We start from the raw sequence: 24,038 nt of genomic DNA on the forward strand, positions 1-24,038 counted from the left end.
AAAAAATCCAGCATGTAATTTCTGTCCTTGACAACACCCCCAACAAGCAAAACAAGTACTACAATGTAAAAATATTAAAAAAAGAAAACCCTCTCACATGCATAAATGAAAGATTGCATACAAAGAATCTTTTCAAGCTTCAATAGTAAATATTCTGCTACTGTGTGTTGAATACTGCATGGTTTGCCCAAGCTAAGATGAAACCACATCATGAATCAATAAGCATTTTGCATTTTCTTTCGTTATCTACTCAAAGTCATGCCTACTGCACCCCTAAACATTTCATTAAATCCAGTTATACAGCAAACACTCCGAAAATAAACTTAGATTGAATTGCAGTTTCACTTAACAGTATATAAAATCACTGCCCATCTTTAAAATGGGCAGGAAAACCCGAGTGTATCCTAGAGCTGAAAGGATGATCACATGAGCTTACATGTGTGAAGAACTTACCACAGTGCTTACCATGTAATCAGGTAGTATAAGTGTTGGCTATTTTTACCTACTTATGTAATTAAATAGTTGCCTGATCTCTCCCTTTGGAGAAAGATAGGCTAAAAACCCGTAGACCAAATAATTTGATTGTTAAGATCTTTGGCTATAAGAAAACCAAAACAAGCCAAGTGATTCCACCTCTTCTCTTGACCATTTTTTCTAAATAAATGTTTATTTAAAGTAAACAATATGTAAGTTAAAACTTCAAAACTAAGGCTGCTTATACAATGATAAAGCTTCTTTTTTTTTAATCAAGAATTTTATATCTCTCCTGGCTCTTTAATAAACTTTATTTAATTCTTTCTGGCTTCCCAGAATGGTGGCATAGTCTTTAAAAAAATTTTTTATTATGGAAATTACCAAATTTACAATTTGCTAGAAAAAAATTTCTTTGCTTCTCCTTTTTCCTTTGATGTGAAAGGTGATATCACTGTTCTTTTAATTAAAAATTTTTAATGTTTTTTAAGAAATTTTTTTGAATGTTTATTTATTTTTGAGAGACAGAGACAGCTTGAGCAGGGAAAGAGCAGAGAGAGAAGGAGACAAAGAATCCAAAGCAGGCTCCAGGCTCTGAGCCATCAGCATAGAGGCTGACGTGGAGCTGGAACTCAGGAACTGTGAGATCATGACCTGAGCCGAAGTCAGACGCTCAACCGACTGGCTGAGCCACCCAGGCGCCCCTGATATTACTGTTTCTTAATTGTACCTAATAATTTTTTATTTAACAATTCAGCACAAATCAATTATCATGAAAGTGTATGTTAAAATGCTTATACCATTTGACAAAAGTTAAAGATTAACCAGTCTTTCTGGACATACATCAGCAGCAGTTCCTTGATAGGTTATAAGTTCTTGAATTAAAAATTGGACATAATGCAACATTTAACTTTATTTTTGTGTAAACATTGCTATATCTAAACCTGTGTATTTTATTCGAAATCTCAGAAACTAGATTTTATTATTTAATTGATGATAAATACAGGAGTATGGTATTTACCATGAATAAATTATTTCCTTTTTTAAAGGAAGGAATATTTTAGGACAGTGGTGCTTTTATGCCTGTGCTTGAAAGCTGAGAGAACTCTCAAAATTTTTGTCATTTTCCTATTCGCAGAGTTCCAGTAAAGCTATAATAATATTTAATATTAGCTTATTATTTTCATTTTTAATACCTCTCAGATACTGTGTCTTAATATAGTAAGCCATAGTACATTTTTAATATATTTTTGGTAAATGTCACTGTAACACTAATTTCTGACAGTATCTAGAAGTAACTGTTTTGTTGTTTGAAGCAGAAAATTACAATGTTACAAAAATTGGATAGAGACAAGTATGCCTGCTTTAGGAGCAAAAATAGACTTTATTATATTTTGTGACTCAGAACAGGTTACCCAGGTGAATACAATTATAATCTAAAAATACTCAAATTTGAATTGTTAACCTCTCTTTAATTTGAAATTTGTCTATATGAATACATACCACTTTGAATTTAGAAACTTTCTTGTCGTGGTGTTATCAAGCAGTAATGAGCCAAGTTGCTTTCATTCACTGTGGTAAGCTTATTTAAGATGGTAGAAACATTTTTAAGATATTTATTCTGTAATAGTAATAACAAAAGCAAGAGCTAATATTAGCATTTACTATATGCTGTACATTTCTGAGCACATAACATAGAGTTCATTCAGTCCTCACATTAAACTTACGACGATAGTACTGTTCTTTCCCCCATTTTACAGATGAGAAATTAAATCACAAAGAGGTAAACACCTGGTTCAAGGTCACACACCTAGGAAGTATTGGAGCTGTGGTATAAACATAGGCATTCTGACTTTAAGATCCATGCCTTTAACCACTGTGTTTGCAGTGTAAGCCTAAAACAAGGAAATAGTTTGAGTACAAGATACCAGCTAAAAGCCTGCATTTTTTTTTTTTACAGAGATTGAAAACACATAGTCTGTTCTAAATATGTTCAGAAAAGGGATAGATTAAAACCAAAGTGTAGAAGTTTATATTAGGAAAATGATAAAAAAAAAAAATTAGTTATAGGTAGTTAGATGATTGCAGGTACCCCCTGCTTGTTAAACCGCATGGAAGAGTACTGTGCAGCTTATAAAGGAAGGTAGCATCTATATACAGTGTTTGCATGATTTTGAGATTACAGGCAAAGATTAGTGTCTAATGTTTTCTTATGTTTAAAGAGTGCAGCATACAGAGCAATGGACAAATAAGCCAAATTAATAAAAGTGGTTATGGACGGGGAAGAGGGAGAGAGGGTAAAAGGTAGATCTTTCAGGTTATTTGCCTGTTTTCTTTCTTTAGGTTTTAGAGCCAAATAGATGTTTTACAAGATTTAAAATAATAAACTAGGGGCACCTGTGTGGCTCAGTCGGTTAAGCATCCGACTTCAGCTCAGGTCATGACCTCACGGTTTGTGGGCTCAAGCCCCACATCGGGCTCTGTGTTGACAGCTAGCTCAGAGCCTGGAGTCTGCTTTGGATTCTGTGTATCCCTCTCTCTGACCCTCCCTTGCTCATGCTTTCTCTCTCTGTCTCTCAAAAATAAATAAAAAACGTTAAAAAAAATAATAAACTAGAAGCAGCTCCTAAAGATCAAAAACAAGCTAAAACATTTGAATCTATTATGTTGGTGCCATAGCCACCTGAGAAGAATATTTCAAGTAACTTGAGTGCAGAGTATTTTACATGTGTATCCCTGGTGCAATACACCATTAGACCAAAAAGAAACACAAACAAATTATAAATTGCATTCAACAGTTTTACTGTTATTAGTAATTTTAGTATGGTTATTTTGAAACCTGTCAGTATATAGGTGGAATGTTAGTAAAAAACAAATTCATGTTGTTATAATCTGGGATTTTTCAATGTAAGAGAAGGATGGTAATAGAAAATCAAGGAATTTATGTCAAGTGGTGTAATGTTAGCTGGATTTGGTGGATTTGTGGTATATACTTTTCAGGAAGAGAAAATAGATTTCCTAAGGCTCTCTAAGCGAAAGACCTAGAAGCAGTGTCAGTCCAGTGACATTAGATATCCTGGAGCATAGATTGTGGTCTCTAAATATTGTTTCCTGCTGATTGGCTCCAGAGTTCAGACAAGAGCTACTCAAGATAAACTGGAGAGATCTCTTTGTGTCAGAAGGAAGAGAAGGTGGGATTTTGTGAAAAGGATACAGGAATCAATTTGAAGGAGTTTCTGCTTGGCTAATGATGGGACAGTTTGAGCATCAGAATAAAACTGAACTGATTAAAACGTACCACACAAGCTAGAATTCCTGAGAACATAATGATTCCGCTCCCAAGAAGAGTAAGTTTTGATTTAAATTCTATTAATACCTGTAAATTATCTTATTTTTAAATATCTTTGATTACTTCAGCTGTCCTTAGAGTTAATTCCTTCTGTGGGCTTCTTAGTCATCCTTGTGTATCTGCATTCCACTTGACATATACAAAATTATTTATTGCCCCCTGAAATGATTAGGTACATTTTTCAGAACTTTGTTTAAAATGGAAGGTAGTTCTGCCACAAAATGTTCAGAAGGATTTTGATCCGAGGTTTATAGAGGAGCCCTCATCAGTGGTAATAGTCATAATTTGCGCTCTGTAGCTTTTAAGTCAGAACTGTTGAATCTTTCTTGGAAAGTGGACTGTGAAAGTGTGAAGGTTAAAAAGATCATTCCATGGATTTTCACTTGTCAGGCTCATCATGTCCTCAATAAAACCTCATTATTATTAGCAGGACCACAATTGTACCCATTGGCCAAATATGAACGTAGGATTAATTCCAGACTCTTTCACCTTTGGTTAACTGAACAGTTGGTTTTCTAAATCTTACCAGTTCTACTTTTTAAATTTACTCTTGATTCTGTTTCACAATCCCTGCTCCCAGTCTAATAAATGGCATTTTCCTAATAAATTTTCAGGAACAACCTCATCTTCCATAGCTATGGTTCCTAACCTTTTCGAATGCAAAGATTACGTTTTAGCTCTGAAATATTTGGGGACACTTTATACAGTAGTAACTATGTCTTTATTTATAAAGAAAATGCATACTGATGGCTGGTTTGTATAGAATAATACATTTAAGTGAATTTAGACTTTGAAAATCCTAACAATCTCAATATGTGATGGTTTCTCCTCTTCTGCACAAACTTGTGTTATCTTTGGAGTTAATTTTTTTTTTTGGTGTAATGTTTTATATGCATTACATTCTTTGCCAATAGTTTCTGCTCAACATTGAGACACTTTGACCCATCAGGTATTTTATTACTTTAATTTTCTTGATGAAGTCTCTTCCAGAGCTATGCTCATTCTCTGGCCTTCCTCTTCTTCCCCAGGCTTTTAGCTTCTTCTTGTTCCTAGTGTCCTGAAATTTTACAGTGATGTGCCTTGATGTCAGTTGGTTTTAACTCATTGTATTGGGCACTACTGGGTCCTTCGAGTCTGGAAACTTTCAGAGCCTTTCAAGATAATACACTATCTTCTGTTGGGGAGTGAGATGGTCACTTGCCCAAATGTGCAGATTTAGGAACATGTGGCAGTCTGTTCCTTAAATAGACCTTCAGTCAATCTTATTTTTAGCTTTTTCTTTACCTTCCTTTCCAAAGGAGATTCTGCTAATTTCTGTGGAGTTGGATGAGAGGTAGCAAGAACATCGATGGTGTAAATCAAGTTTCTTCTCTATCCTGTCCATCGCAACCTTAGGTTTTCAGCTCTTTGTGATCTGATAAGTCAGTTTTTGAATTTCTTCTTTGTGTCTTCCAGTGTTCATTTTCTCATTCCTTGGTTTTTTTTTTAATTATGCCCCCTCACTTTATTTTATTTTTTTAATTTTTATGTCTTTATTTTATTTTGAGAGAGAGAGACAGAGAGTGAGCAGGGTAGGGGCAGAGAGAGAGGGAGACAGAGAGTGAGCAGGGGAGGGGCAGAGAGAGAGGGAGACACAGAATCTGAAGCAGGCTCCAGGCTCTGAGCTGTCAGCCCAGAGCCCAACACGGGGCTCAAACCTATGAACTGTGAGATCATAACCTGAGGTGGAGTCGGACGCTTAACCGACTGAGCACCCAGGCGACGCCCCCCCTTTAAAATCCTTGTACTGTAATTATAGCAGAGGATCAGGAAGGAATAAAGTTAAATGTTTGTCTAACATCAGCAGATGGCTTTATTTTCCATTCATAGCTGAAGTTGAGACTTTGTGGTAACATCTACCTTTGAGATTCTCTCAGTCTACTAGTTTATCTACATATTTCCTCATCTTTATTCCAAATCTCTCTTTTTTTAAAAATAAACTTTATTGTGGTTAGATTTAATTATTTTCAGAATATTATCTCTGGTTGCTTTTAATCAGGAACTGTTATAACTTTTATCTTGTATCTCTTAATAGATAGAATACTGCTTGGCCAACAGAGGTTTTGTATTTTTAAACTTCTCTTTGGACATTCCTTTTACTTCTTGCTCAGAATTAGAGAACTCTGTCATCCATGGGTACTGTTTGCGTACCTTGACAATGTTTCAAAGTGCATGGAGATGTATTTGATGGTGATGATGTGTAGAGTGTGCTCTTGGCAGATAACAGAAACCAGAGATGCTAAAAGCCCTCATTGCATGGTTTAGTCCTGAACAGTAAATCCTTATCCCACTCAGAATGTCAGTCATCACCCTTGAGAAATAATGCTACAAGTTTTAAGGGTGGCTTGGCTCTCCCTTGAGTCTAGTACTATCCCAGAAACATCTCCAGTGGTGTCTGTTTCATTCTTTCGTCTCCAACAGTGGTGCCAAAATCATGGAAAATTCCTCCTTGGTTCTCTTTGCTGCTTCCTGACCACTGTCCTTGTTCCCTAAAAAATATCACAAAAATAAACAAACAAAAAATCTCACTCTACTTTGAGTTTCATGCTACCTACCTTTGTTATAGAGGTCTTATCTCACTCATACTTCAGAATTTTTCCTGTAACCAATGTTGATGATTGGTAACTTACATGATTACATTATAAATGAAATGATTACTCCTCACAAAAAAGATACACAGTAGGTATGTAACAGCCCTTTTTTGTCTAATTTATTGATAAACTCGAAGGTGGATTTACCTTTGCACAGTAAGTATAGTTGTTACCAACTTCCATTTTCTCTCTTAAAAGCCTACACTTTTTAAATAAGTAATTAACATACAGTATTTAGGGGTATAATGTTCCCAAATGATCCAACAGTTCTGTACATTACTCATTACTCACTTCTTAGCATGACAAGTGTACTCTTAATCCTCTTCACCCTATATCACCCATCTTCCACCTTCCACCTCTGGTAACCAAGTTCTCTGGATTTAAGACTGGTTTTTGGTTTCCTCTTTTTTTCTTTGGTCATTTGTTTTTTGCCTAAGTTCCACACATGAGTGAAATCATACGGTATTTGTCTTTTTCTCACTGACTTATTTCACTTAGCATAATACTCTCTAGATCCATCTGTGTTGTTGGAAATGACAAGAGTTCATTCTTTTTTAGGCTAATATTCCATTGTATATCTATATGACATCTTCTTTATTCATCTGTGGACGGACACTTGAGTTGCTTCCATATCTTGACTGCAGATAAATAACAAACATAGGGGTGCATATGTCGTAATAAGTTAGTGTTTTCATTTTCTTTGGGTAAAGAGCTAGTAATAGGTTACTGGATCATAAGGTACTTCTATTTTTAATTTTTTGAGAAACCTTTATACTCTTTACCACATGGCTGCACCAATTTGCATTCCCACCAACAGTGCAACAGGGTTCCTTTTTCCCCACATCCTATCCTCACCAACATTTGTCATTTCTTGTGTTTTTATTTCAGCCATTTTAATGGGTGTGAGGTGATACCTCATTGTGGTTTAAATTCTATTTCCCTCATGATGAATGATATTGAACATTTTTTCAAGTGTCTGTTGGCCATATGTACATCTTCTTTGGAAAAATAATCTATTTTTCATCTCATTTTATTTTATTTTTTAAACGTTTATTTATTATTGAGAGACAGAGGAAGACAGAGCACGAGCATGGGAGGGGCAGAGAGAGGGAGAGACAGAGTCTGAAACAGGCTCCAGGCTCTGAGTTGTCCGCACAGAGCCCGATGTGGGGCTCGAACTCACACACTGTGAGATCATGACGTGAGCTGAAGTTGGCCATCTAGGCGCCCCAGTCACCTGCTCATTTTAATTGGCTTACTTGTTTTTGGGGGTGGTGGTCATGTTGAATTGTATAAGTTTTTCACATGTCTCGAATATGAACTCCTTTTCAGATACATTATTTGCAAATATCTTCTTCCATTTGGTAGATTGTCTTTTTTTGTTGATGGTTTCCTTTGCTGTGCAAAAGCTTTTTAGTTTGGTATAGTTCCGATACTTGCATTTTGCTTTCGTTTTCCTCACCAGAGGAGACCAAAATGTTTCTACAGTGGATGTCTAAGAGATTACTGACTGTGTTTCTTCTTCTAGGAATTTTACGGTTTGGGATCTCACATTTAGGTCTTCAGTTCATTTTGAGTTTGTTTCTATGTATAGTGTAAGAAAGTGATCCAGTTTCATTGTTTTGCATGTAGCTGTTGAGGTTTCCCAATACCATTTGTTGAAGAGACAGTCTTTTTCCGATTGCATATTCTTGCTCCTTTGTTGAAGATTAATTGGTTGTGTAATTATGGTTTATTTCTGGGCTCTCTATTCTATTCCACTGATTTGTGTGTCTGTTGTGCCGGTGCCATACTGTCTTAATTACTACAAAAATGCAAACACTTTTGAAATGCCTTTTGCTACCTCTGTTGGTGTGACATTTTGTAAGGGTTGTTTATAATGCCAATGTGATATATTAACATGATACCTGGTATTAGAATGTGATTAATTATAGTTCTGTGTGAGATGTATAGTTATGTGTATTTACTATACACCTTATATCAAATTTTTTATGAAATCCATTTTTAATGGATTGTCTGTAAAAGTGCATCTAGTGCTGGAATATTGAATATGTCCTGTATTTGTGTGTTCTGAGATTTAGTGTGTGTTCTTTAATACATTGTTTGCTTTGCCTCTATTTGCATGAAACATTGACTTGTAATATTAAGTATTACCAATATGTCTTTCTGGTTTTTAGGTTGTGGAAAATGCCCTTAAAGTGAACCCAGTATTAGGTCCACAAATGTTTCAACCAATTCTACCCTATGTTTTCAGAGGTATTATAGAAGGAGAGGTAAGATTTTCCTTAAGCTTCTATGAATAGTATTAGATGCTAGGATTCTACTTTTTGTTAAAAATTTTTATTTATTTAATTATTTTGAGAGAGAGAGAGACAGCACGAGTGGGGGAGGGACAGAGACAGAGGGGTAGAGAGAATCTCCAGCGGGCCCCACACTGCCAGCACAGAGCCCCGTGGGGGGCTTCATCCCACGAAGCTGCAAGATCATGACATGATATGAGCCGAACCAAGAGCCAGATGCAGTTATCTAGGGTTCTACTTTTAATGGTTTTCCTTCTTCACTGGAAAAATATTTCTTCTTCTTATTGGATTGTTTTGAAGTAAATCAAGTAATTTTCAGTAGTTATCCAACTTTGCATTTTCTTTCTCCTCAAAGTATAGCTTTTTTTTTTTTTTTTTTAATCTCTTACCCATATGCATGTCTATTCATTCACAGGATTTGAAGCAGAGAGGAATGGGAAAGAACAGTGCTGGTTGTAGTCACTCACTTAAGTAGATCCATGTAACTATGTATTTTAGGAGTATTCACAGTAATATAAACAAATAGCCATTGGCAAATAATCTTTCTGTGTTTCTTGTAATCCATATAATGTATATGTAACACATATATTTTACCTTGTATGACATATATTTAGTAAGTTACTTAGAATGGAGATAATACTGGCAGTTTATCCCAAAGAAGGGATTTTGAAGGAGAATGCTATTGTACATCCCTGTGTCTGCAGTTGTTCAAAGTCATGTTTCTACTCCTACCTTGACATAATTTTGTGTGTGCTGTCATTTCCTTGTACAGAGGTATCCTGTTGTGATGTCAACATATCTTGGAGTTATGGGTCGAGTCCTGCTACAAAACACTAGTTTTTTTTCTTCACTTCTTAATGAGATGGCACATAAATTTAATCAAGAGGTAAGAATCAGTTTAGTTAAATTGAAGAAATTAAGTCTTTATTCAAATAAGGATTAGAAATAATTTGGTAAAATAATTCTGTAGATGTCTTATAATATTTAAAATTTTGTATTTAAAATTTTTAAAGTTACATTGTACCTATAAATTAGAAGGAAAACGGAGTCTCTGGAATGGCGTTTGAAATTTACCCTTGTTCTCTTCATAATAGCAATTGTATTCTGTTTAGTCATGAAATGGAATTTTGGTTTGTTTATGGTTGAAGTTATTTACTCATACGTGAAATGAAACAAATACTTTGCATATAGTTATTTACTGTCTTGCAATGTTATACAGTGAGTTTCCATCATAGTGACTGTGGGAAATAAGTTTTTCAGCAAAAGCTTACTAAGGAAATACTATAACAAACCAGCCACAAGGGCAAGTATGGAATAAGGTTCTTGAGTGAGTTGGTTACTTGAGACTATATACATTATATTAAAATACAGTTTTTATGTTTTAGGTCCTTAATCTTTTAGGATCTTAAGATCCAGAAGGTAGAAAGTATGTTCAAATGATGTCTTTAGAGTCAAATGATGTCTTTAGAGTGGAGGCGATGTGTAAAATCTTCCAGTTTGTGAAGAAAAACAGAACAGATGTGTTATTTCCACAGGCAGTGCAGGCAGAACAAGGCAGTGCAAATTTTAGAATACATATAGTTTTTTTAGAATTAGATTTAGCTATTATCTAATTGGAACTACTTGAAGCCATTGTTTAGATGAATAAATAGGTAAGATTTTTCATTACTTTCATTAAATTTTGCTGTGATAGGATAATATTGAACTGTTAAATGACTTTATTTAGTTGAGTTCAGCAAAATTTGTTGAGTGATTTTATTTTATTTTATTAAAAAAACCTTTTTTAAATGTTTGTTTTTGAGAGAGAGAGACAGCATGCAAGCAGGGGATGGGTAGAGAGAAGGAGACACAGAATCTGAAGCAGGCTTCAGGCTCCGAGCTGTCAGCACAGAACCCAATCCATGTCTCGAATCCATGAACCGTGAGATCATGGCCTGAGCTGAAGTCAGATGCCCAACCGACTGAGCCACCCAGACACCCCTGTTGTGATTTAAAAAACAATATATTTAACAACAGTATAAGTGTCATGTATTAAATCCTTACACCAACCCATTGGGATAATAGGATTTTCATTTCCATCTCCCATATGAGAAATCTGAGGCTTACAGAAATTTGCAAACTTGCTCATTTTCACACAGCTAGTAAATGATGGAGTTGCTATACATACTCCAGCAGCCTAACTTTAGAGCCTCATATCAGTGACCACTCTACACTGCTTCCTATCCGTCCTGGATCAGACGCTTTTACACTACACACTGGAGACATTTGTTTGACAAGCTTAGAGTAATCTTAAGGGAGAGAATACTTAAGTGAGTAATTTCACCATGATAGTATGAGCACTGTGTTAGGGATGTGTTCAGTGTGCCGTGGGAAGAGAAAAGCTATGTACTGTGTTACATTTTTCCCTGTTTTTTTAATGTCTTTATTTTTGAGAGTGAGACAGAGAGTGAGCTAGGGAAGGGCAGAGAGAGAGAAAGACACACACACACAGAATCTGAAGAAGATTCCAGGCTCTGAGCTGTCAGCACAGAGCCCGATGGGGGACTCAGTCCCATGGACTGTGACATCATGACTTGAGCCGAAGTTGGACGCTTAACCTACTGAGCCACTCAGATGCCCCTTTTTTCCTTTTTTTTTTGTGATAAAATACATATAAAATTTACCCTCAATGATTTTTAAGTGTATTGTTCACGGGTATTAAATTCATAATGTTGTGCAATCATCAGCACCATCCATCTTTATAAGTCTTCGAGTCTTATAAAAATTTTTTTTAAAATGTTTTCTTAATTTATTTTTGAGAGAGAAAAAGCATGAGCAAGGGAGGGTCAGAGAGAGAGGGAGACACAATCTGAAGACAGGCTCCTGTCAGCACAGAGCCTGATGCGGAGCTCAAGACCCACGAACTGTGAGATCGTGTCCTGAGCTGAAACTGGATGTTCAACCGACTGAGCCATCCAGGCGCCTCCGTTCTTATAAAACTTGAGTCTCAACACCCGTTAAACAGTAACTCCCTAGCCCCTGGCAACTACCATTCCACTTTCTATGTCTGTGATTAAGTACCTCATGTAAATGGAATCATAATATATTTGTCTTTTTGTGACTAACTTACATCACCGAGCATAATTTCCATGTTGTAATATATGTCAGACTTTGCTTTTTTTATAAGGCTGCTTATCTGTTCATTAGTCAGTGGATGTTTGGGTTGCTTCCATAATTTAGCTACTGTGAATAAAGCTACTATGAATATGGCTTTACAATTAACTCTTCAAATCACCTTTTTCATTTCTTTTGGGTTGGTATACTGAAGTGGAATCCCTGGGTCGCATGCTAATTCTATTTTTAATTTTGTGAGAAACCACCTTACTGTTTTCCACGGCAGCTGTGCCATTTCAAGTCAGAGGTTCCAGGGCTTGCCAACACTTGTTGTTTTTTCGGTTTTTGTTGTTGTTTTGATAGTGTTCACCCTAATGGTATCTCAGTGTATTTGTGACTTACCTTTTCCTGATGAACAGTGTAGACTGTCTTTTCATGCTCATTGCTCATTTGTGAGTTTCTTTTTTGAAGAAATACCTTGTCAAGTTCTTTGCTCTCCAGTAAATCAGGTTGTATTTTGTTGTTGAGTTTTAGGAATTACTTATGTTTAATCTAGATATTAATTCTTAGATATTATGTGTTCTAGATATTCCAGATCAGTGATTTCCAATATTTTATTCTATTCTCTGGGCTGCCTTGTTACTCTGTTGATAGCATCTTTTGCTACACACAATTTTTTAATTTTCAGGAAGTCCAGTTTGCTTTTCTTTTACTGCCTATGCTTTAGTGCCATATCCAAGAAATCACTGTCAAGTCTAATGTGGGGAAGCTTTTATACTATGTTTTTTTTTAATGTACGTTAAAAAGTCGTCATGTGGAAAATTTTCTGAAACATCCTATGTATGTATGTTTCCTTGTTATCTCAAATAATCATCATTTTAGATGAGAAGAACAGGCCACCTCCACGGGGCTATCTTTCATATTAAAGAGAAATCATTAACAGTGCTTATTGCTGGTACTGTTGAAGCCCATTGACAGTGTGAAAGATTGAGGAGAGACCTATTATTATTGGTTCAGACTTCTTTCCTTCCCAGTATTTAGAACATCGGCCTTTCATGGAACATTTCTTATCTTTGCTCTTTTCATTTTTCATGATGACAAAGACATTTTCTTTTCTTCAAAGAATTCGACAAAAACATGTCAAGCCTTATGTTTGAGTGTAGAGATGAAGGGTATGAAAGTGAATAAAATAGTATTCTAGTTCAAATGGCTGCTCTGGACTCTGAGCACAGTTTTCAAAGAACATAAAAAATACATACAGGAACTAATTAGGGCTAGGCAAATGAATTCCAGTAAATCCAGATAGCTTTGAAGCAAGCAAGGATTTTGGAGAAAGATTTGTCTCTTCTAGACACTTGAAAACAGTATGAGATAGTAGAGTAAGCCAAGTAAACTAAGTGATTTTATATCTTCGGATAGGAGCTGGGTTTATTGCAGAAGCCATTATTAGGGTACTTCCTCCTCTAAGCATTTTTTATGTAAAGTCTTTCAGGGTCATTTGTTTATATGGAATGAATGATGAAAACTTTTTAGACTAATCACCTAATTTAGAGTTTAGAGCTTTGTGGGCATTGTGCTTGCTCTAGGGAAATTTACTAGAAGACACAGTATTTGTAGGTGCTTTTTTCTCCCGAAGGATAGCCTCTCTTGTGTTATGAACAAGGGCTATGTGGGTGAGAATGTTTCACTGTTCAGGATCTAGATTTTCATTTAAATCCTCTGGTTTAATTTATACCTCACCTTGCCTTCCACTATTCTTGGTTTCTTGGGTTGGAGCTTCTCTGATTTTAATTTTTCAGATATCATGTCTTTGAATTATTTCAGGAGTGGGAAAGGGGATCTTCAAGATTTTGACAGTTTCTTATACAGATTCTCAGCCTGTGCCTCACCTCTACCTTCTTTGGGCCTGATGGTTATAGGATTCTGAGGACCAAATCTGCTTACATTACTGTTATTTCCTTGGCAAGCAGCTTGGCTTCAGACTTTTCTGTTTTGCCCAGTCATTTAAGATTCTTTGCATCTACCGGCCATCCTCCAAACACTGTTGCTCTCTTTACCCAGTGTAATTTCGCTTCTTGGACTCTATGGGATTAATCCTTTGCTTTTTCTATTTCTTGACTTTAATTGTGGGATTGTAGGGGAGTTCAACAAATGCATTTGTTCAATACTGAGATTGTTTTCATAATGTCCATGTGCTTCCAGGACAGATAACCTAATTATGAACATGTATTAAAATATTTTCCATTGAATAATTGGAATAATATCACTGGTTCATCTTTCTACAAAAGAGTTGTTCCATTTGTCCTGTTTACAATTTTGAGATGTTGCTGAGTGTTTACTTCAGAGCAGCCATGTTGCATTTTCTAATATATACATAAGATTTTATCATTTCCTTGTTTCAAACTTCTTCTGTTTTGAGATTTCTCTTAGATTTAGGATTAAGTTTAAACTCCCTAATATAGGTTTGCCTATAAAGGCTTACCATAATCTGGTTCTTGAAGTTTTTAGCTTCCTTGTAGAACTTCATGATCTTTCATGAACTTTCACTGCACAAAACACTTTTCACTTTGTTGAGAGCTTTTATCTTCCTCTTGCACCAGCTTGTTTGCAGGCTCTTCATTCCCTCTCCCTCAAACACTCCCTCTCAGTTTCTCACCTTTTTAAACTTGATTCCTCATCTAGTTTTCTTTTACCTTAAAACTAAAATCCTCTGGGGTTCCCTGGGTGGCTCACTTGGTTAAGCATTTACCTTGTGGTATCAGCTCAGATTACGGTCTCAGAGTTTGTGGGTTTGAGTCAAGCGTCAGTTTCTGTGTTGACATTGCAGAGCCTGCTTGGAATTCTCTGTCTTTCTCTCCTCCTCCTCGCACTCTCTATATCTCAATTAAAAAAATAAAACACAACTAAGCTCCCCTGGGTAACTTTCATTAGTCTCCTAAGCTTTAGTTGGGTCTTTCCTAGGTATTCTGATAGTATTGGGGAATATGCATTTATTATCAGGGCCAGGTTTGGGTGAGGCAAGTGAGGTGCTGAGAGTGAGCACCTCCTTAAATTTTGGACTCTGCACACTTTTTTTTTTTTTTTTTTTTTTTTTTTGCTTCATCCTTATTTTGGCTCTATTCATGTGTCCCCAGGGTCAGCGGACTTTGTGGCCTCTGGCCCAGATCCAGTTGGCTGTTTGTTACTGTAAAGTCTATGAGTAAGAAGGTTTTTATAGGGATATGAGGATGGCTCAGTTGATGAAGCACCCAACTCCTGAATTTGATTCTGGTCATGATCTCATAGTTCATGGGATTGAGCCCCACATCAGACTGTGTGGCCAACTCAGAGCCTGCTTGGGATTCTCTCTGTCTCCTGCTCTGTCCCTCTCCTACTTACACTGTCTTTCTTTCTCAAAATAAAGAAACAAACAAACAAAAAAATGGGTTTTATATTTCTTCATGGTTGAAAAAAGAATGGTAATTTTCATTGATCTATGAAAGCTTTCTAAAATTTTGTACTGGAAAACTTCCATGTCTATTTCTTTACATATTGTTTATGACTGATGTTGAGAGTTAAGTATTTATCACCAAGACCATATGGCCCACAAAGCCTTAGATATTTACTAACCGTCCCTTTACAGAAAAAGCTTGCTGATCCCCTGTGTTCAAATAGCTTATTTAATTAAAATCCCCACAAATAGACTGTTTTGTGCTGTCGTTAAGTAAAATAGACGATGGAGACATCTGCCACTGCTGATTGCATCCTTATTGCAACCAGGTACTTTATTGTAGTTTTAGTTGTATGTATTACATATTAATGATAACTTGATATTTGCTTTAACCATGGTTGCAGTTTTTTTTTTAATCTTGCTTACTAGATATTAATTGTAGGAAGTCTGGAGAGCCTAGAGAGGCTTTAATTTGTTTCCAAATTAAATGTGAGTTGAAGACACCCTTAGCATGCTGGTAATATTTTCATAGTGCTCATAGGCCGAAAGAAAAATTATGTACTTTTGTCCTAATAATTTAATAGTTATTGAAAAATAATATACAAGTCTAAAGAAAAAATAATATATTTCATTCTTAAATTGCCACAATTACTAGTGGAATATGTATGCTTATTGGGCACCACTCAGATTCTCAAACTTAGGAGTCAGATTGGACACCTCCACCTTCATTTTGTTTTACCTGGGTTTCTGAGTAGTACTTTGCAAAGATATAAAGTCATCATAAAGGAGATTTCTTGTGGTATCTGACCGATCTCTGTTTCTCTGAATAATTGTGAATCTCTGATTTTATTGCACTTTAGGATGTAGCACACAGTTAATAGAACTCACGTGTAAATAATTTTCTTAAACATGTGTTTCCTTGACTGTTTATTACTTCTAAAAATGTTGAAATATTTCTAGGAAAATATGTAGAGGCATAAAAGTAGAAAAGTGTGAGAACTGAAGGTTGATTTTATATTCCCCACATCCATGAAGTAGAGGTTTTAATATTAATTGCATTTTTTCAAAAGTGCTGTAAGTGGACACATGTTTACAAGCAAACCCTGATATTCACTTTCAGTATGATCATTACAGTTGGTTCTGTTTTTCTTGATAGGTTCTAACACTTTCAGGGTTCTCCAGAAACAATAGATTCTTTTGTGTGTGTTGGAGAGAGAGGTGTGTGCATACATACACATCACATATACAAGGACAAGAGAGAATATGAGAAAATAGAGAGGAAGAGGCAGGGAGCGAATGATTCTAAGGAATTGGCTCACTTGATTGTAGGGACTGGTGGGCAAGTTCTGATTTTTTAGCAAAGGCTGAAAATTGAAATAGGATTTCTGGGTTAGTCTTGAGACAGGATTTCTTCTTTTCTGGGAAACCTTAATTTTTGCTCTTAAGGGGAAATTCACCTGATTGAATGAAACCCAACCCACATTATCTAGGGTAATCTCTTTTCTTTAAAGTCAACTCTTCGTACATATTAATAATATCTATAAAACGCTTTCACAGCAACATCTAGACTAATATTTGACCAGACAGCTGGACACCTGAGCCTGGCGGAATTGATGGGTGCAGTTAACCAGCACACTTGACAATTCTGTATTAGGTTGATTTCTTTTTAATGTAGCATATAAATGTCCTGGAAACTGATTTGTTTTTCTTTGAAATTCTGCAGGTTGAGGTTACAACCTATCTTTTCCTCTAAAAGTAGCAACAAATCAGTCTAGCAAATTACATCTAAATAATTAAACTTCTAATCATCCAACTGAATAACTATAGCCTAAGTGCAAGCTGACAATTCTGAAAAATGCATGTACTTCTTTAGTGTGCCAGGAATGTATTGGATTGGTGATTTATTAAATGAAATTACTAAAATCACTGATTGGCCACATACTGGTGTGGAACAATCTATTTAGATCTCAGAATAAGTTGGCTTCCACGATTAATTAGAGTCATTTTCTGGTTTGCTCAAATTATTCCTTTCCAGCTCCAGGTTTGCCCCAAATTCTTGTATTTCAATTCTGTTCTTGGCTGGAATTGAACTTTAACCACTGGTTGTGAGGTCTTAGCCTTTAACAGTAGTGCTCCACAAGTAAATATATTTATCTTAGGATGTTTCCTGGTCTTTTTTTCAGATGGATCAGCTTTTGGGAAATATGATTGAAATGTGGGTTGATCGAATGGACAATATTACGCAGCCTGAAAGAAGAAAGCTTTCAGCTTTGGCTTTGCTTTCTCTTCTGCCATCTGATAATAGGTGAGGAAATCTTTTTTAACAATTTGTTTCTTTAAAGCATCAAAATATTAGCACTATCTTTGGCCATTGGTACTGCTGCATGTTGCTGGGCAGTGTTACATTACATATATGTGTGCTGATTTTGTTAGTAGACTGTGATGAGGCAAGTATTGGTCTAGATCTAAAAAGATGAGAATGGGAGTGGTGGGCACTTCAGTTCAACTTGGTCATATTCATTTTACAATTTATTTAATTTTTTTCTGATTTTATTTTTTTATATCAGATTTTGTTATTTTAGATCCTCTTTTTTGTATAAGATCAGCATGTAAAATTATGTCAGTAGTACTTCATAAAGTATCCTCTTGGTGGTTCAAAAGAATGTTAGATAATTTGTTGTTACTTATTGTGGATTATCTCTAAAGAACCTTGGAATTTCTTTTTTCTCTTTGCATAGCTAAAGTCATTTTGTTATACTTTCCAAACTTTGTTAAAACTTTCTATAAAGCCAATGCAAACTCCTTTGATTTGGACATTAAATATGAATATTTTGTTTGTTTGTTTTTTGCTTTTACCCCCTGTCATTGTGGAGTTTGGCATTACCTGCTTATTTATTTATTATTTATGTATTTAAAAATTTTTTTTTATTTAGATAGAGAGGGAGAGGGAGAGAGAGCACAAGCAGAGAATGGGCAGAGAGAGAGAATCCCAAGCAGGCTCCAAACTGTCACTGCAGAGCCCAATTCAAGGCTCAGACTCACAAAGCACAAGATTATACCTGAGCCGAAATCAAGAGTTGGACACTTAACTGACTGAACTAGCCAGGCACCCCTGGTTTATTTTATTTTATTTTTTTACTTGTAAGTTTAAAGGTGTAAAATCAGGCCTTAAGGTTTGATTTTGTATGAAAATAATAAACTAGATTAGTAGGTGTTAGGGAACTTTTGGAACACATGTATCCTAATCATAAGGTAGGATAAAACAAATCCTATAAATAACTGAAATAAATCCACTTAGCTTTAGAAATCTTTCGTAAAAATGTGGGCGTTACTTATTTCTAATACAGTAGTTTAAGCCCATAGGTAATTGTTTGTCCTAACATCAAAGCAATAGATAATAATTATTGAACACATACTGTAATGTTTATATATATAGCTGCGTGTTTGACATTTATAACTCATTCCACTTTTAATATAGTCTTGAAGTACAGGCATGATGATTTTCTTTTTTTTTTTTTCCCCTTAATGGAGCCTATTTTATTTATATAGCAGTAGAAACAAATAAAAGAAAAAATATGTAACTTTAATAAAGTATTACAAATGTAGAAATGCTCAGTTAAGTTGAAAATGCCTCACAACTTTTGGCTTACAGATGATTTTCTTTTTATAGAGCAAAGAAATAACTTAAAGATGTAAGCTAGCTTGCCTAGTATGTGCCATATGGCATAACCTAAGGCAGATTTTGACCCGGACCAACTAGATGTCAGGGCTTGCACTTTTAAATACAGGGTGATGCTCCTTCTCAGAAGGACATGTACAAGACCAACATATTTCCTTACTCTTAGGTTGAGTGGTATCTTACTAATTTTGAAAACCAGATTCTACCTCCCTGTATTTTAATTTACGGCTCTTTTCCTTTCTTAGTGGAGAAATAGTGACTTGAGATTATTCAGGCCTTTAAAATGGATATGTCAAAAGAACCCGGTCTTGGACAGTAGCCAATACTCTGTAAATATTTGTTGAATAAATTAATGAATGGAAAAAGTATTGAGATTAATAAAACATGTTAGAGTTTTTTCTAACATAAAGTACTGAAATTCTTGTGGGTAAATTAGAGATAATACATGTTAAATGCAGAAAGATACCTAATTTTATCTAAAACATATTTTTTACATTTTTATGAGACTATTGTTTGCTTTAACATTTAATTTTATGTGTGTAGTAACAATAATTTTTGTATGTAAGTCACCAAAATAGTTGGCTTCTCTAAGGAAATATAAGGTTTCTATAAGTCCTAAGAATACTTAGACTGGGGCTCATGTAAATCTATGTAAATTGAAGGGCAGAACTTTATTAAGTCTTGAAATTCTCTTAAACATTAAGATTTCATATTTAGAAGTTGTGAGGAGTTAGTTGTGATGAGAAGATTGGATCTTATTTTTGTTTTTAAAATGAAATACTGGGAAATCTTTTGGGTACTAATGAATTCATGTCATCTTTTTTAAATTTTTCTTTTTAAATTCCTGTCCAAATTAGTTAGCATATAGTGCAATAATGATTTCAGGAGTAGAATTCGGTGATTAATCCCCTGTGTATAATACCCAGTGCTCATTCCAACAAGTGTCTTCCCTAATGCCCCTTGCCCATTTAGCCCATTCTCCTACCCACACCTCCAGCAGCCCTAGGTTTGACTTCTAAGAGTCTCTTATGTTTTGTCCCCCTCCATATTTTTATATATTTTTTGCTTCCCTTTCCTTATGTTTATCTGTTATGTATCTTAAATTCCACATATGAATGAAGTCTTATATTTGTCTTTCTCTGACTAATTTTGCTTAGCATAATACCCTCTAGTTCCATCCACATTGCTACAAATGGCAAGATTTCATTCTTTTTGATTGCCAAACAATACTCCATTGTGTGTATATATTATATACTACATCTTCTTTATCCATTCATCTGTCGATGGACATTTAGGCTCTTTCCATACTTTGGCCATTGTCAGTAACGCTGCTATAAACATTGGGGTACATGTGTTCCTTTGAAACAGGACACCTCTATCCTTCGGATAAATACCTAGTAGTGCAATAGCTGGGTCATACTGTAGTTCTATTTTTAATTCTTTGAGGAATCTTGATACTGTTCCAGAGTGGCTGTACCAGTTTGCATTCCCTCCAGCAGTGCAAAAGAGTTCCTCTTATTCAAATCTTGGCTAACATCTGTCATTGCCTGAGTTGTTAATGTTACCCATTTTGACAGGTGTGAGGTAGTGTCTCATTGTGGCTTTGATTTGTATTTCCCTGATGATGAGTGATGTTGAACTTGTTTACATGTGTCTGTTGCTATTTGGAGGTCTTCTTAGGAAAAGTATCTATTCATGTCTTCTGTACATTTCTTCACTGGATTATTTGTTTTTTGGGGTATTGAGTTTGATACGTTCTTTATAGATTTTGGATACTAACCCTTTATCTGTGAGGTCATTTGCAAATATCTTCTCCCATTCTGTTGGTTGACTTTTAGTTTTGCTGATTGTCTCCTTGGCTGTGCAGAAACTTTATCTTGATGAGGCCCCAATAGTTCATTTTTTGCTCTGCCTCAACCTAGTAGATGCCAGTGAACCTCTAACCTCCAGTTTAGAATCACTGCTTTCAAGAATGACCATTTGGGAAAATATTGAACTCTCCTTTACCCTAATGTAGTTCTGATTGAGAAATTTGGTAAAAACTATAGGCTTCCGAATTACATTGAAATCCCATTGCCAGTAGTGACTTGATGATGACTATGACCATTACCTGACTTACCTGTGCCTAAGTTTCCTTGTTTTTAAAATGCAGATACATTCTAATGAGAGGATTATAAAATTAAATATATGTATATATATTTAATTTTATAAATTATATATATATATATATGTATATATATATAAGATCAGACTGTCTGGATAGATAAGATTAGCTGTTTTTTATTTCTTCCCTTTCTTCTTCTCTCCCTGTCTCATGTATTCATCCATTCACTGCAGGAAAGAGTGCTAAAATCCTAAGTCTCTGTGTGTATATGCACTCATTTTTAATTCAGTACATTTTCAGGTATACTGAGTATCTGTATTCCTGTTCATTAATTCATTTTTTTACATGTGTGTTAATGAGTCCTGTTCTAAGGAATGTCTCTTTCTGCTTAATGATGTTTTATAGTACTCTGCATTATCCCCAACTTAAGGATATCTTCTGTGTATATTCTTGGTCTATTGATCACCTTCCTAACATAGTGTCGTCTTTTTTTTTTTTTTTAAACATGTGCAGTGCAGTTGTCTTGAGTCTTTTTTGTTTGACTTTTCCTTTCTTTAGTTGGAATAATTCCAGGTTTGAGTATCCTTCCTTTCTTAAGGTCATATTTATATGTAGAGGAAGCAACATTTTCTTCATTTCATTTTTATATGACCATAACATTATTTACATGTATCTCTTTTAATATTTTCCAAAAAAATTTCCTCCAAAGGCATAGATTAAATAAAACTCCTACTTGGAGATGAGAATGAGAATAATCAAATTTCACTTTGACTGTCTTCTCTAAAATAGCAGTTCATCTTCCAACTTCAAAGAGCCATTTTAAAAATGTGATCTAAAAATCTCAGATTTAAGCGTTCTTTGAGAGCAAGTATTGCAAGAATTTTGGCTTTTACTTTTAGATTTAAGGAGGTCACCAATGGGGAATGATGAACATAAGCTAGTTGAATGACTAAAGAGATTGGCAAAGCTGTATGGTTTTTAGTATGATAGCTTGCTTTCCAGGTGCACTTGTCTTTATAACAAACTCCTCTCAGTATCAGAGTTACTAAACATGCTTGGATTGGATACTTGATACCTCTCCATAATTCCCATTTATCTCAAAAATAGTATATATAATATCTGCCTTTGAATATTATTATTCAAGAAAATTTTAATTCAGTTTCTAAGAAAAATCATTTTAAAACCTTTAAAATGTTAGACTAGTTGAATCCAAGTTAACAGGTTCCAAAGAGTAGTATTTTGGTATAGTTTAAGCATAGTTAAATAAAGGCAGTTTACAGTTTTTAAGTTGTAGACACATTGCTTTTACCTGAGTTATACTTGGCTTAAACTGACCATTTCAAAATGAGCATTTAACATGATAGAATTTTATTTTACATCCCTTAAAATAGGATGTGTTTTCCTTTTTTACTTCTAGGTCATATATTTTTAAATATTTTATAGTATTTTATTTGTAAATCTTTAGGCTGAGATTTCAGTAGCTTTTCTATAGTGAAAATCAGTTCTCAATTTTTTTGTCTTTCACAAGAATAATTTCTTAGAAATGTGTGGGGGGTAATAAATAGCTTTACTGACATGTAATCCATAGACCATACAATTCACCCCAGTAAAGCATACAACTCGGTCATTTCAGAATTTTCAGAGCCATGCAACCATCACCACAGTTGTTTTCAGGACATCTTCATCACTGCCGGAAGGAAACCTGTATTCTTGGGCGGTCTTCATTCTGTCGTCCCTCCAGCTCAAGGCAGGAGAGCAAGGGCGGTGAGGGTAGTAAGGGCGGACTTGGTGGACTGTGAGACATACATCCTAGAGAGACAGGCCTGCAAGGTAGGGTCACTTTTCTTCTCTGCGATGAATCCTGCAGTTATCAGTTTCTGTCTGGCAATACTGTTAAAGATGATCTACTCATTGTCTTGTGGGGATTTTTTAAAAATCCATTTTGCTGCCGCCCAACTTGTCACATACTGAAAATGCTTAGGTAGGATTCAGGTCTTGAGATTGTCATCTAGTGTTTGCCTGTTTATTCCCAGCATTCATGCTTCGCTTATTTGTTCATTTATTTGTCCAGGGGACATTATTAAATATGATTGCATCATTAGTAGGACCTGAGTACTTTAAGTAAAGTGCAGGTTTTATTGTTATTCAGATATGGTGAGGCCGTCAGATCAAGGGAAAATGGCCATTGAAAGATACAGTTTGTTATTGGCAATTCCCGTAGGGAGGATGCACGCCACACCACAGGGAAACACCAGTGTTGGTCTGGAGGCGGAGGGAGTCAGGACATTATGGGCAAGAGCCTTCCTTGTGGTTTCCATGGAAAAGTGAGAGCAAGAGGTTTAGGAAGGGCTACTTTTATAATTTCAGGAGGCTCTAGGGTGTAGGTGCTGTTGCCAGTTGGCTGTTACCTGGCCCTGTGGTGATTAGAGCAGGGGTGCAGTGGCCCTGAGTGTGAGAGCCTGATGAAAGAAGTAGTGGAGTGTGGGCTCTGGATCAGATGTTTGCATATGAAGTGTCTGTTAGAAGGCAGTTATTTATTATCTCTAGGAATTGGGTAGCCCAGGGTCATCAAGATCCCTTCTGTCAAACCAACAGCGTACTGAAAATAAGAAGCCTTGATTAATATACTGAGTGCTAACCAGTTTTTGTTCTTAGCACCGTGCTTCACACCTTAGTGAGTGCATAGTAAGCATATTGAATGAATGTTAATTCTTACACTGTGATCGTGTGCTAATTTTTCTTTCAACTAAATAACATTTTTCTGAACTTTTAAAGAATGTGCCTGAAAAATTGATCTAATTTGGTCTCTTGTCAGTCCTGGTGGTAGGTGTAGCATACTTTTTGGTCATGGTATAAAGTACTATTTGCGGTAAATAGATCATTCTTCAGTTTTGCACTATTAGCACACCATATAACATGTTAACATTTAGTAGACTTAAAAGGGAGTTTTCGTAGATACTCTGATTTGTAGTATTGTTGCAG

At 35.4% G+C, this 24,038-nt stretch overlaps 1 protein-coding gene across 6 annotated transcripts in view; it reads left to right on the forward strand.

Annotated features, from left to right (window-relative positions):
• IPO11 (importin 11) overlaps positions 1-24,038 on the forward strand; it is a 204,800-nt gene that overhangs the window by 117,126 nt on the left and 63,636 nt on the right. For all 6 annotated transcript variants that reach the window (XM_029942304.1, XM_029942303.1, XM_029942302.1 and 3 more), the window contains 3 exons: positions 8,628-8,723; positions 9,523-9,636; positions 17,457-17,578. In XM_029942304.1, the coding sequence (XP_029798164.1) occupies positions 8,628-8,723; positions 9,523-9,636; positions 17,457-17,578 (332 nt within the window). The remainder of the gene's footprint in view (positions 1-8,627; positions 8,724-9,522; positions 9,637-17,456; positions 17,579-24,038) is intronic.

Source organism: Suricata suricatta, chromosome 6 (assembly GCF_006229205.1).
Source record: "Suricata suricatta isolate VVHF042 chromosome 6, meerkat_22Aug2017_6uvM2_HiC, whole genome shotgun sequence".
Taxonomy (NCBI): domain Eukaryota; kingdom Metazoa; phylum Chordata; class Mammalia; order Carnivora; family Herpestidae; genus Suricata; species Suricata suricatta.